The 15,675-nt window shown below is 42.1% G+C and overlaps 1 protein-coding gene across 1 annotated transcript in view; it reads left to right on the top strand.

Moving 5' to 3' along the window:
- CHRM3 (cholinergic receptor muscarinic 3) overlaps positions 1-15,675 on the top strand; it is a 175,661-nt gene that overhangs the window by 52,075 nt on the left and 107,911 nt on the right. The window contains exon 2 of the mRNA XM_040624766.1: positions 9,977-10,144. Coding sequence (XP_040480700.1) covers positions 10,026-10,144 — 119 coding nt within the window. The 5' untranslated portion in view covers positions 9,977-10,025. The remainder of the gene's footprint in view (positions 1-9,976; positions 10,145-15,675) is intronic.

Below are 15,675 nucleotides of genomic sequence, written 5' to 3'. Positions count from 1 at the left end.
GTGGGATCTCTAGCCCCACATCTGGGTCCATGCTTAGAGTGTAGTCTGCTAAAGATTCTCTCTCTCCCTTTGTCCCTCCCTTGTATGCACACACGTGCTCTCTTTGTCTTTCTCTTTCTCTAAAACAAACAAATAAATAAAATCTTAAAGGAAAAAAAAAAGTAGCCACAGATGATACATAAGCAAATGAGCATGGCTGTGTTCCAATAAAACTTTATTTGCAAAAACAGGGATTTGGCCCCTAGGCCTGTAGGCTGCCAAGCCCTGGTGTAGATTACAGTATATATATTAAGAATGATGAGATAAATCTGCCTGTGCTGGCAGGGAAGGATATCCACAATATACTCTTAGGCAAAACAGTATACGACTAATATATCCTATATTTGTTATCCTGTCTTTCTTTGTGTTTCTATCTTTGTTAAAAAGATATATATTTATCTTACATATATATATGTAGATATATAGATAAAGATAAAGATAAAGATAAAGATAAAGATAGATATAGATATATATATAGACAGTGGGAGACAGAGACAGATGCAAGCAAAGGAATGAATAGATAAAATAGGTGATACAGTGTGCACAAAAAAGAGAAATCCAAAAGAATGCACACCAAGTATTACTAGGAGCTCTTCTGAGAGAGTATAGGTATGAAAGCAAGGAAATTTTCCATTTTTATCTACTTTACATTTTTATCTAGTTCTGCAGTGTTTAAACTTCTGTGTGACTATGTATTATATTTACATTACAGAAAAGTACTGAAATAATGAATCACCTGAAATCTGAGCCTATCTCTGCACTAGTTATAGACCTTCTGGTGTTTCGCATTGTCTGTAGGATAAACTGTGAGCAATACATCAGAGCCTTCTCAGGCTCAGTGCATGATCGGCCCCGCCACCTGCTCTGGTCTCATCTTGAACCATCCTGCCTGCTCTGCAAACCCCGCTACCCCCCACAGCGCATAGTGCCGTTTCATGACTCCCTCTCTGCACAAATGATGCTTCCCTTTCTCTAATTGGCTCCTCCTCTGCTTCTCCTCCACGCTCTTCCTCATGTACGTCACAGCCCCAGCTAGATGTCCCCTTTTTTTACCTCTCTTGCATCTTTCCTCTCTCCTATAGGCCAAAGTTACTCCCCACGTGTTAATATATAACTGTTTCCATTTTCCATAACCACTGGTAGACTGGGTTTCTTCAGGCAGGGTTATTCTCTTGTCATTTCTGATTCTCCATACTCCGCCCAGAGCTTAGCACACAGTAAACACTCATTAAACCTATGCAGTTGGAAACTTCTAGTTAAGGAACTATTTTAAGAATCTTAGGGTTACATTAAGGAGATTTTTACACTGAACTTTAAAAATGTTCGGTAAAGTCTACAACTGAGACTCATATGGCAAAATGCTTTAAATATCCCCACCTAGAAAAGGGTTATTTGTTAATGATCTGTAGCAGAAGGGTGCACATGGGGGTCTGCTTTATTGTTTAGTGGACTCGGGTGTTTTCAGCATCATCTAAGAGCCAACACAAACAAAAGCTTTTGGCTTTGTAAGTCAAATAGCCCATTCTGAGATGTTGATTTATAGCTATATTCATAGTGAATGTATTCAGCTGTAATAGAATACCTTATTAATGGGCTAGATAATGAAGTGCTTACTTGTCCCAAATATGAAGTCTAGAGGAAGGCAGGTGTTGATCTTTAATTACCTGCTCAGTGCCAGCATCAGGGGCAAATGCACTTTTTCATCTTTACATTTACTATTTCTTAGCACATTGGCTTCCATCCCATTCTTGTTGCCCCGTCGTTGCAGGCTGGCTCTTCACCACCAAGAATCACGTCCACATTAGAGGCAGAAATTAAAGAATAGGAGCAAAATACCTCTGTTCTTGGTCTTTAAATTCTGAAAGAGAAGTCTTGACTAGCAGTGTTTGCCTTACATTTCATTGGCCCCTTCCCCATGGCCACTCAGCTATCAATTATTATTAGTCAAGGGAAATGAGATGAAGATGACTAGTTTTTATCAATCACGATTCAACCCCTAGACTTCGGAGGATGAGCATGGCCTCCTTTTATGAAAGGAACCCCTACTTGTTACCTTGAGACATAAGGATTTTTTTGGAATGGAAGAAGGAGGGAGGATGATTTTCTGTGCCAATGTCGATTACTATTATCAGACCAGCAGATGACTGGACCTAGATATACTGGGGGGAAAACTCATGAAATTTGAGGTTACATTGGATTCTTGTTCCACTATTTACAGCTATAGGAACCTGAGATAATTACTTAACTTCTCTGCACTTTTTGTCCTAGCTACAAAATAGGAGAAAACACCATGTATCTCATAGGATTATTGTGAGGACCGAATCAAGATGGCTGGCCTCAAGCCTAACACTGTAAGCGCCATGGTCGGCGTGCCAACAACACCAGGGCGCCTCGCTATTGCTCTGCGTACAGGGATGGATCTTGATAGATTCTTCCTTGCCTTGGACTTTCAATCTCCATTTGTGCCCAGTGGTGTCATTGTTCTTTGTATAGTCATGGCTGTGTCTGGTTGGATATAAATTAAGTGCTTCTAAAGTGTTCAAAGTAGGGATTCCCAGGCAACATGCTTGTTCAAAGAGAGGAGGGAGGCGTTTACAACACATAGCAGTTCCTGTGTTATTTAATCATGAAAGCCAATATTGTTTCAATGTGGGGAAGAGAAAGATTTGTACAATCAAGATACAGAAAAAGAACATTTAATTTAGAGACCCATCAAAATAAAATTTCCTTTGAATCTGAAGTTCTTGGATGACATACGTTGCTAAAATCGAATGTTTCGTTCACCAACAATGACAGACATAAATTAAATAAAATAGGAGTTTGAGGGATTGCATCCTGTTGCAGAATAGTGCTGACCCTCCGGGGCTCTCCACCCATACTTTCCATCCAGCAGTTTTCTCCAAAATCTGGGGTTGCACTGGCTCAGAGAAGGATGTGGGTGAAGTCCCACAGTTTCAAAACAAGAATTATCTGACCCCTGCTTTGTCAGATGCTCCTGCTGATAAAAAGGATCAGGAAGGCTTTCCCCTCACGGAAAAAAAAGGGATAGCATGTACCACTCCGGCATTTCCTGACAGCCACTCTGGGGCGTAGAGAGGGAGGAATTTGGGGAAGGGGAACTGGATTCTTTAAACCTGAGTGTGCAATAGTTCTGGAATCCTTCCTATCATTGGAAGGAGAATCAAGCTTCTTGGGGGGGGGAAGGATCTGAAAATAAAAGCCAAAAAGCTCACACATATTCTTCATATGAATTTTGTCTTTTTGGAGCTCTGCTGAATTGAAATTTTGCAATAACTACTATTTGATATTTCTGCCTTATCTGACAGCCTCCCTTGTCTGTTCCAATTTGGGATCATTACCTAAAGTTTATTTTACTTCTTTAGGTAGGTTAAAAAAGAATTTAGATCAGTTTTGCAAATTACTAAAATATCAAACAATAACTTTATCTTTGACATCCACATTAATAATCCAGTAACACTTTTATATTTATTATTCAAGAATAGTTTGAAGCTTGAAAGTTTTCCTACGTACTTCTCCAACTGTATTTGAACCACAGCCTTGCACAATTAAATGTCACTCTCTGAAAAGTACTTAACTTGGGAAACGCCAGGTACTCTTTCTCTGCGTCAGAGAGTCAGCTTTCTAAAAGGTGAGGGACTGTCTGTGAAAACGTTGAAGATTACTACCCAGATGGGAGGGATTTTTGCAACTTTCAAACCTTACCTAAAAGACTTCTGCTGAAAAAAAAAAAGGCTTAAAAACACATATTATCTTTCATAGTATGAATAAAGAAGTGTCCCGAATCTCCTTAAACAGAAAATTCAATTCAGTTTTAGCTTTGTACTTAGAACTTCACAGACGTCTGCACAAAGCCCCCTGTTGCTGTCGTGTCCCCTCCAACCCCTGTTGCCTCTGTAACCGTGGCAATGCCCGGAGCACGTTTGCTCAAGATTTCCGTTTTCAGGTGGAAGAAGGCATGGATGGGGTATCGTAAAAGACAAATGGTGGACTAGATCATGTTATGGGACGAATAAACATGTGGCATATTGCAACACTTGTGTTATCCATGGAAAATGAAGAGGAAGACTAAATTATCCCAGAGCAGAATTTGAGGAGAAGCAGCCTGAGGCTTAATGCTGCTGCTGCTAGTGAGCACAGAAAGTGGGGGCGGGGGGGTGGTAGGAGTTTTTAGTGCAATGCAGGTGAGTTTGTAAGAAGGGAGATCTGTGGGAAAGACTGACCTGGAGAGGGTGCCCTGTTGTAGCTTCTTAACCCTAAGAGGCTCTTAACTTGCAGAGGTATTTGTAGACCTGCAGTCCCGTCGTATGTGGTGTAGGCGTGCTGTAGTTCGAGGAGTCTGACCAGTTCTGTGCATCTTTGCTCTCTCGTGTGCTTCTTTATGTGTTTCCCCATTCGTTTGTTTGCATTGTTGAGAAAGGCATCAGGTGAGGATTTGGCCTCTGTGAGTATTTCTCCTCTTCCCTCTATAACGGCATAGTAGTGACTGAAAGCAGAGACCGTGGAACCAGTCTCCCTGGGTTTGTGCCTCAGTATTCTCATCTGTAAAATGGGGATAATAATAGTTTCTACCTTTTAAAGTTGTTACAAAAGAGTACACGAATTAATGATTTTAAAGTCCTTAAAACAGTATCTGAAACAATGTTGGGGCGCCTGGGTGGCTCAGTTGGTTAAGCGTCCAACTTTTGATCTTAGCTCAGGTGTTGATCTCAGGGTCATGAGATCGAGCCCTGTGTCGTTGGGCTCCACGCTGAACATAGAGCCTGCTTAAGATTCTCTGTCTCCCTCTGCCCCTCCCCCCCACTCACTCACACTCTCTCTCTCTCTCAAAAAAATAAAATAAAATACAGTATCTTAAGCAAAATTTCAAAGCTAGTGCCAGTTATTAAGTAGGATAATAATATAAAGGATTGCTCAATATAATCTCATCTCTCTCAACATTGCTATTCAGAACTAGATGCCACACTCAATATCCCCCTCACCCCCTGGCAGATAATAAGCCCTTCACATAATTTTGTGAAAGCAAGGGAAGAAGAAGAAAGGGAAGGACTGGAAAGAAGGACTCCGCCCCAGGAAAGGATCTACTAACTGAGGTCCACACCAGGGGACTGCCCGTACGGTGCAGTGTAAAACAGTACATCCCTCACCCATGAGCCAGAGCGCTAATTCTCTGAAGTTTTTAGGCTGTCGCTATTATGCATTGTACTATTTGTATCTAGAAAAGGTTATTAAACAGATAGTCATGAACAACAGATAACTAGAAGAGAGATAGACAAGAGCCCACCAAAAGAAAGTCAAGCCCCAACAACATCGACATCTAGTTAAGAGAAGAGATTGGTAAATAAAACCTTGTGCATCTTGATTTCAAATGAGAACGTCTTGACTTAAGCACGACATTTGATGAAATTTTTCAAGGCACGATGATTGGAAAAAAAAATTTATGGATTGCTTAATAATGCAATGTGATGGATGTTTAATTAGATCAGTAATTAACATTACAAATAACAAAGAAAATGAACATCATTCCATAAAACTTTGTTCTGGGATCATGTTAGTTGGGGTGGGTTAGTTAGAATCAACTGGATTGCAAGGAAGACTTGAGGCAGATAAAACATTAAATATATCACCGTTAAGTCAGTAAACAGTAAGCTCCAAATTTGGGAAAGGCACAAACGTTTTGTGTAAAGGAATGGGGGGATGGGTGGTGCACAGAGGTGAAAATACACAGCCTTCTATTCCATGCGCACACAGGTTGGAGGCTGACTGGTGATCTCTGCTCTTCAGACACCCATGAAGTGCACAAGAAACCCAGGGGACCACTGGTTCGTAGAGAGCCAGCTGTATTCTAGGATTTATGAAAGACAGTAGGAACAAACTTGAATCCCTCAGATCATTGACAAGTTGCATTTCCGGACACCCGCGTGATATGCCAATTTCTTTTCTTCGGGGGAACATAAGCTGCACAGAGCTGGATTTGACCCTTGATCAACCGATCCAACATTCTGCTTACCTGGGGCACATTCAGCAAGACCATATCCTTAAACTCCATGGTATAGGGATATCATCTCAAAACACTCTACAGCCCAACATGTTAGGGATCTCTTCTCAAAACAGAAAATGGAACTATTAGACCTGATGTTATGTAAGCCACCCTTTGGTGGAATTCTATATATATTCTATATATTTACCAGTTCTTGAAGTAGTGAGTGGCAGAAGTTTACTATAGACTGGTTAAGTGGTACTTTTATTTATCCTCAGTTTACCTCTGACATCTCCAAGGCATCACCTCCACCAGCCTCTCCACACACAGCTGCGGGTTTAACAGCATCTGGCTGTGAAAGTTCCATGTTCACCCTGCTCGCGCCTTTATGATCAGACAGACTTGGATCAGCTCCTCTTGCACACTCATCTTGGCAGATGAGAATTTATACAAACTTCACAGCCCCCGCCTGCCCTTCCCCATTTCTACCGCCTCTCTCTGGCCCTTTGCCCACAACCCTGGAGGACTCTGGAAGGGCAGCCGCAGGCCTTGCTGTGAGGTGGATGATCGTGGGCCGGTCGGTTCGCACACAGTGTTTTCCTGATAGCAGCTAGGGGATTTGGATTTGATTCAGAAATGACTTGGACATTACCCACACGCGATCCTGTCATTCCTCTCCTTAGAGCCACAATTATGGGGGATGCCAGATCCTATTATTTTGGCCTTTTTTGTCCAACTTTTCCTTCCCTGATTATAAACACTTGCAATGACCATAAAAAGCCCTATCCTTAAAGGAGACTCACTTATAGTTTCAGAAAGGTGATGTCTCTGACTGTGGGTCCATTTCCACTCTCCTTCCAGGAGGAAGGATTAACATCATCTTCTCATCACTTGTCAGAAGGACGAGGGGACTGTTTTTCCTGTCTTTATAGAGTGATCACTTACTAATCCTAAGCAGTCTCAATGTATGGGTTTGTTTGTTTTATTTGCTTATATGTTTAGGGACTGAATTAACTTGTCAGCAGCAAGGCCTTACACAAGTCATGTGACAGGTGTCTCCTCCCTTGATAAATATTTGGATGGGGGGGGACTAAGTTATTTTTAATGTCTCTCCCAGCTCTGTTTTTCAGTGATTTGGGTTAAGTCTTTTTCTCCTTCTATGGCTTACTAGATTTGCATACCAAATCATTAATTAAAACCCAACAGCCTTGTGTCCTACCATTGCCCAGCATCCCCATTGTGTCCTCCGTTCCCTTGCTTGCTTTCCAATTTGCCATCTGTCAGTTTGCTGACTTGGCAATATCTCCACCACCCGCGCGATAGCTTTGCAACCTCTCGGCAAGGCTGTGGCTCCTTCCACACGATTTCAGGGTCTCAGAATAAACAGAACCAGGAAGGCAGAGGGAAGCCTTCCAGCCTCTGCAGTGGGATCGTTCCCTCATAAAGCCACAAAATTCAAGGCCAGCATCCCTGTGACCATGTTTATAGATGAACCCCTGTGACTTCATGTAGGAGTATTTCTTTGGTATAGGTAAGGAGACATTCATGGGACAGGGAAACCTTATAAAACCTGGCTACATGATTTCTTGAAGTTAAAATCTGAGTTATGGAGGCTGTATTATTTTCATGGATTTTGGAACTTAGTTGAGATGAGCATTTGAGGGTATGAACATAGAAAAATAAAGCACTCAAGCCCCTGGCTTTCTGCCTACCTGCCTGGAGACCACGTAGATGGCTGGTTCTCTTCTCCTCCAGCCCTAGTGACACCTCTGTGTCCCTTAGGGTCCCTGTCCTTCCTTGCCTTTTTCCTTTCTCTTCTTTTAGTGTGAGATTTCTTTCTTGCCCTTCCATCCTTCCTTCCTTTGTTCTGTCCTCTTTCTCTTATGATCTAACTTCTTGTTATCTCAGTATTTTGTGGTTTTCTCAGCTAATTGTTGCCTTGGATGATGATTTCTCCTGATCCCACATGCATCATCTGAGATTCATAAGGGTTAGCTCCTTCATGAAAAAATGGGGACCCAACTAACTATGGAGCCCGCCATCATCAATGGGTTATGGTTTCTATTTTAATCTTCATGGAATCATTTACTTTGTAGATCCTCCTGGTTTTGGCACTTAGGAGCCTTTCCTCTGCAAGGGGGTGGAAATTAGGTAAAATTATGTTTTAACAAATCCTGTCAAGTGTGCATGTGTGTGCACCTGTGGGTCCAAGTGTTTTCACGATATCAACAAATCTGATATTTTAAACACATCATCTCAGGCAACTTGTTTGAGGACACAGGCAGACCCTTGAACAACACGGGGGTTGGGGCACCAGCCCCAGCGCAGTCAAAAATCTGCACAGTAGAGTTTTTGACTCCCCCAAAGCTTAACTACTGACAGCCTCCTATTGGCTGGAATCCTTGCCAGTAACATAAACCGTCAATTAAAAATGTTTTGTATGTTATATATATATCTTCTTAAGATTTTATTTATTTATTTGAGAAAGAGAGAGCACGAGCGGGGGGGAGGTGCAGAGGGAGAGGGAGAAACAGGCTCCCTGCTGAGCAGGGAGCCCAATGCGGGGCTCGATCCCAGGACCCCAGGATCATGACCTGAGCCCAAGGCAGATGCTTAACCCGCTGAGCCTCCCAGGCGCGCATATGTTATATGTATTTTTTACTGTATTCTTCCATTAAAGTAAGCTACAGAAAAGAAAGTGTTATTAAGACAATTATAAGGAAGAGAAAATACATTCACAGAACTGTCCTGCATTTGTTGAAAAAAATCCGTTCTGTAAGTGGGCCTGTGTCGTTCAAACCCGCGTTGTTCAAGGTCTACCGTAGTGATCGTGAAGGGACTCATCAGCGGCACATCTTCCGTTTCCCCTGCAATAGCATCAGCCGGTCGTTCTACTAATGGCAACTTAATTTCAGGAAGACTGGGTGTTGCTTTAATCAAGATGCAGTCTGATTTAGTTTTATTTTTTAAATGCAGTGTAAGAACACTCCCTCCCCCAGTTGTATGTCGTTCATTAACATTTTCTGTCCACCAAGCAAGGCTAGTGAGGCAAAACCAAATCCTCACTATCACCGACACTTATGAGTACTAGGCACCAGGTACCATTCTGAGCACCTGACATCCATCACCTCATTTCATGCCCACAACTTTCTGTGGGTAGACACTGCAATTAGGCTAAAGACACGGCACGGCGGTGTCCACCAGCTCGAGGCGTCCACACTGTACCTGCATGGAAGGCAGGGCGCGAACGAGTGAGCAGAGGGCAGGAGAGGACTTTGGTGATAGGACGCCAGGCTGTGGACAATCTTGTGGCTAAACCAGGGAGTCTGAAGTCACAGACAGCCATATGCAAGCAAATTCAGTACAAGATGTGTTTTTCAGAACGAGCACTCTGGCTTGAATGTGGAGATGGAGAACAGGGGGCCAGACAGAAGGCAGGAACACTCATCAGTGGACGATTGCAGTAACCCCGGAGAACGTCAGGAAGAGAATCACATCTAGGGTATCGGCTTTTGTAAATAGGTCAATGATACCAATTCAGATAAAGAACGCACTAAGACCCGCGGAAAAGGAAAGACCGTGGGTTTAGATGTTGGATCTCTAGAGTCTTAAGTGCCAGAGTCCTCACATCCTGGTGTAGCCACCAGGCAGCTAAAGAGCCGTGTCTGGAACGTGAAGAGACAAGAGGTTCTGCGTCAGGGTGGCTGGTAAAAGCAAGGGGGGATTCGGGCGGCTGAGTGAAGCCACCCACATGTGGAGGGAGAACTTCACGGGGCAGATACAGCAGACCCTGTGTAGCAGCTTCAGAGAAGCTTGTGAGGAGGGGTGCACACCAGGAGAGAATCAGGTCTTAGAAGCCAGGACCAGAGTTTCCAGGGGCAGGAGTGATCCGTACAGGGTCATCAGATTTGGCAACTCAGAGGTCTTTGTGATCTTAAGATAGGTCAGTGGAGAGAAACACAGCCCAGACTCTGTGATCGACTCTGTGATGCAAGAGGATGTGGGAACAACTCTCTCTGACTCATCTTTTAATGAGAGTGAACATGAGCATCGGCACAACCGAGTTCAGATTACGGCTCTGTCACTGACAAGCCCGCCCGACCTCAGGTAAGTGACAGCGCACCTTACCCGCAGCTTCGAATGTGTAAGGTTAATGCTGGGTATCTCAAAGAATGTTTGGGGATTAAATGTGCCAATATGTGTGAAAAGATTTTACATAGAAAATATCTTCTATATTTGTAGCATATAAGTATAGAACATATATAAACATATATATTCATATATATAAATATGTATTTATATATGTAAAGTACATTGTTAATGAGAATAGTTGCCATTTCTGTAATTCTTAGATTGAATAATTAAGTCTTTTTCTTCCTCTGAATCCCAAGTAGGGCCAATATTTTAATATTGGGAAATCAGACACCACTGAGCTGCAGCAACTAGACTTTTTTTTTGTTTTTTATTTGGATGACCCTGAATGAAAGACTACAGAATATGTTAAAACATCAAAAAAGAATGAGATTTCATTTGATTTTAGAGTATACTTTATGCTATTTTAATTATTTGAAAGGATATTGAATATGTATTAATTATGGCAGTTCTAGCTAATATCATTGATAAACTCCAAAACCTCAGTGGAATAAAACAATATTAGCTTGTTGGCCATCTGGATGTCTTCTTTGGAGAAATGTCTGTTCATGTCTTCTGCCCATTTTTTTGGTTGGTTGGACTGGTTTTTCGGTGTTGAGTTGTCTAAGTTCTTTATATATTTTGGACACTAACCCTTTATTGGATATGTCATTTGCAAATATCTTCTCCCATTCCACATGAAGTGGCTGTTAGCAGGTTGCCTTTTAGTTTTGTTGCTTGTTCCCTTCGCTGCGCTGAAGCTTTTTATTTTGATGTAGTCCCAATAGTTTATTTTTGCTCTTTTTCCTTAGCCACAGGATACATATCTAGAAAAATGTTATGGCCGATGTCACAGAAATTATTGTCTGTGCTCTCTTCTACAATTTTTGTGCTTTCAGGTCTCACATTTAGGTCTTTAATATATTTTGAATTTATTTTTGTAAGAAAAAATTTACAGCGTAAATTTATGGTGTAAGATGGTGGTTCAGTTTCATTCTTTTGCATGTAACTGTCCAGTTTTTCCAACACCATTTGTTAAAGAGACTGTTTTGTTCCTGTGGCATAGTCTTTCCTCCTTTGTCAAAGATTAAATGATCATATAACTGTGGGTTTCTTTCTGGCCTTTCTATTCTGTTCCATTGATCTTTGTGTCTACTTGTGTGCCAATTTCATACTGTTTTGACTACTACAGCTTTGTAATATAACTTGAAGTCATGAAAAGACACTCAGCATTACTCGTCATCAGGGAAATGCAAATCAAAACCACAATGAGATATCATGTCACACTTGTTAGAATGGTTAGAATCAAAAACTCAAGAAACAGCAAGTGTTGGTGAAGATGTGGGTGGGAGTGCAAACTGGTGCAGCCACTGTGGAAAACAGTATAGAGATTCTTCAAAAAATTAAAAATAGAACTACCCTACGATCCAGGAATCACACACCTGGGTATTTTCCCAAAGAATACAAAAACACTAGTTTGAAGGGACATTCACCCCATGTTTATTGCAGTATTATTTACAATAGCCAAACTATGGAAAGTATCCATCGATAGACGAATGGATAAAGAAGATGTGGTGTGTGTGTGTGTGTGTGTGTGTGTGTGTAATTCACACAATAATATTCCAGCATCTATAATGGACTATTATTCAGCCATAAAGAAGAAGAAAATCTTCACATAGAGAGTGTAACGCAAAGCAAAATAAGCCAGAGAAAGACAAATGCCATATGATTTCACTCATATGTGAAATTTAAGAAACAAAACAAATGAACAAAGGAGAGAAAAAGAGAGAGAGAGAGAGACAAACCCCAAACAGATTTTAAGCTATACAGAGCACACTGATGGTTACCAGAGGGGAGGTGGGGGGATGGGTGAAATAGGCAATGGGGATGAAGGCATACGCTTGTCCTGATGAGCAGCGAGTAAGATATGGGACTGTGGAATCACTATATTGTACACCTGAAACTAGTATAACACTACATGTTAACTACACTGGAATTAAAATATTAAAAAAAAAAACAAATAAAAAGTTAAAGCCCTGAAAATTAAGATGCAATTCATGTCCATCAGGTAAATGAAAATTACCTTTTAACAAACTAAAAAAGAAAAAGAACCAGTATTAGTTAATACTTCGTTTACGCAAGAGTCCACTTTGGGTTTTCTTGCTCAGGCATCTCTTCTCTGAGCAGTGGTTTGATGATGATTCCATCCTTTGGCTCCACCGTGTTCAGATAGGGTGTCTGCTCTGCAGCCATTTGGAAGAGAGAGGGAGCATATGCAATCGGTCATGGGAGCGTGCTGCATGCCGGGCTTGAGGTGGTGCACGTCGCTTCTGCCGTGGCCCTCTGTAGCACCCAGACCCTACCTCATTACGAAGGAGGCTAGAGAATGTCATCAAGCTGCATGCTCAGGAGGAAGAGAAAATCAATTTGAAGATTAGCCAGTCAAGGCACAGTATGTAAGCAGTGGGAAATATTGCATATTTTTTTCAAGATTTTATTTATTTATTTCACTGAGAGAATGAGAGAGAACACAAGCAGGGGGAGCAGCAGAGGCAGAGGGAGAAGCAGACTCCCCGCTGAGCAGCGAGCCTGATGCAGGGCTCGATCCCAGGACCCCAAGATCATTACCTGAGCCGAAGGTAGACGTTTCACCGACAGCCCCCCAAGCGCCCTCGTGCAGATATTTTTCCTGTTACTAACCAGAATAGCACCTTCCCAGCCAACTTGAGTAAATATGCAGTTCGTTACATTTTAATCTTTTGAGGATTACTTACGATACATAACCTAAACAGAGGCAAACACAAGGCTGTTAGTAGCAGAACTGAAAGTGGAAGACGAGTTCCCTGACCTCTTGCAGAGTATCAGTTCCTAAGTCACATTCATCTCCCTGAGCACAGACACGGTAGAGCCAAGACCGGGCTTGTGCCTCCAAACACAGATTTACTGACATGAAAGTCACCCTTGGAGACCCATCTGCTCTGCAGTTACAGAAAAGGTGTGAGTTCGTGGAAAGAACTGTTAAAGGAAAATGTACAATGAAATGATTCACATACTCTTGCTTTTAACTAGTAAAATTGCAGATACACACACACACACACACAAATACAGGAAGAGATCCACAGGGAGTCTCTCCTGAAGAAAAAAATGGGCCGCCCCACAGTTTGTCAGGATCGGTAGACTTTCTGGAAAAGGGGCGGGCTGAACAGCTCCAGTAATATCATTAAGGATGTGCGGAAGCGAGGTGAACTGCCAAGAGCGAATACATCTAGGTATCTCTGTCTGCACCTGTAGCCGCCATAGAAGTGCCATTGTTGGGGTCCCAGTGTTTCTAATCAATTTTAATTTTTGCTGTCTGAGACAATGATACATTTTCCTGGCCATCCAAAGAGTTGCTTCACCTTGGGAGAACACGAATCAAACAGAAGTCTTAGTATCTTATCTGCCAGCTCTGAGAGCTTGAAGGGAAAAAACCAAACGTATTTCATTAGGTGCAGACACGAAGATGGTGTGGAAGGGGGGAAACGGGTCCTCATGGAGTCGGGGAGACAGGAGAGCAGCTTACCGATCCAGCTGTGAAGGTGAGAAAGAGATGGGGCAGGGGGGATCCAGAACCATCCTGGGTAGGTGGACAGGGGCAAGGAGGCCTATAACAGTGTGCATGTGTGTCTATAAATATCTGTATTTAGTCTTGTAAATCCTGCTTAGAAGACTGATTTAAAAAAAAAAAAAGAGGAAGAGTCCGGTGAATGGGGCAAGCCCTTGGACAGCTCACTTCCCTGTGGCGAGTGTGGCTGTGGCCACTGTCCACGGGGAGGGTTATCTTCAACCTCTGCCTCTCTAAGCTGCTTGGCCACTGGGCTGCAAGACTAATAGGGAAAAAAAAATCCTGTTTTTTCCTGTGCCCCCTTTTTCTTTCTCTCTCTCTCTGATGTTTACTGCCAGGATCACGGAGGACAAAAGGCTCTGCTATTTACTTATTTCTTTGGTATTATTGAATATCTGCTGTGTGCCAGGCATTGTACCAGACACCCACTGAGCACTTTCAGTCTGTTCAAAAAGCAGCTGAGACGCGGAATTAATGTTCAGACAACAGCTAAAGAAAGCCTGTCTGCCAGGCTCTGGGCAAAGCCTTGGGACAGACAGACGAAAAGTCACTTTCTTTTCCCCTGTAAGTCCGGCTCAAAACAAATCCTAAGAAATTTTTCAGTATCAACATGCATTATAATGTTCACAACTGGATGAGACCATTTTATAAGATTTTCCTCATATTCAACAAACCATAAATAAGATGACTGTCGAATTTGTTGTTTTCCTGTTGTTTATAGCTACCTGTTAAAACCGAAATGTGTTTGTATAAAGCTACAGGATGTTAGGACTTGAATGGATTTTAGAGATGGTGAACTTCAAGCCTCAGATACAATAACCGGTTCTTTCCAAGGACCTTCGGATAGTGAACCACAGAATCAAGTTTAACACCTAAGCCTTGGACCCTGGGCTTGAGGTTTGCTCACCAAGTTACAGTGTTGCTAGTGTCCTTGGTAAACTATGACATGCTTAAGTGACACAGCTGTGATTTGCATTTTACAGCAAAACCTAGCCTGTATTTGTGAGGGGTCTAGCTACAGATGCCATTAAACAGAAAATAACTATCTTTTATAATGCAGGTATCAATAGGGAGGCAAATCCTGAACTTGTTGGCTGCTCTTCCTGGCTAGAGAGAGTTTGACTGGCCTCTCACTTGTATTTCCAAAAAAAAAAAAAAAAGACACTACAAATGTGCTTTAGTCATTTCTCAGTATTTGTCACACACTTGGATATTTTCCCAACATTAGAATATGAATTATGGAGCTTCTTTTAAAATCAGTAGCCATTCTGAATGGTATTGGGGCATCGGTGTTTCAATTCTCTTAAGATGACTTCAGGATTGTTTGTTTTAATACAGCTTTATCTTTTGTGTCAGAGATTAGGATTTTGTCTGTCCCTGGAAGAGTGCTAAGTAAAATTACAATGACCCTGTAGTTTTTCGCTGGGATGGAGCTGCCAGGAGGGAACTGGCAAGATCAGCTACCTTCCCTTGCAGGAGAATCACCTCTCAGATTATCCACCAAGTTATCATAATTCCAGAAAACAATGAGAGGGAGCACGCCCACACTAGGGACTTTTTAAAAACTGAATTTAAAAAAAGAAAGAAAAAAGAAAAACTGATGGTAAGCAGTGAGACCATGAATATGAAGCAAAGTGATTCCTTGAAACATCCAGAATTTTATGGAACTGCTCAGGCAAAAGAACTAAACCCATCAGATTCGCAACCATGGAGTGAACGCTGCCGTAGATGCTCTTATCTTGCGAGCTTCTAAGCGCGAAAGCGTTTCATCTGCTAGGATTAGGCAGAACCCTCTAATGGGGGGAAATTGGCCTACCACCTCAGCTTTCTGATGACTTTTGGGGAATTCCCACTTTATCACACCCTTCTGCATTGAAAGTGAGCAGATGTGTGACTTTCAGGA

The sequence above is a fragment of the Ursus maritimus genome, unplaced genomic scaffold (genome assembly GCF_017311325.1).
Source record: "Ursus maritimus isolate PB19 unplaced genomic scaffold, ASM1731132v1 scaffold_7, whole genome shotgun sequence".
In the NCBI taxonomy this organism is placed as follows: Eukaryota; Metazoa; Chordata; class Mammalia; order Carnivora; family Ursidae; genus Ursus; species Ursus maritimus.
The sequence above is the reverse complement of the archived record's forward strand: the minus strand, read 5'-3'. Positions and strand labels throughout refer to the sequence as shown.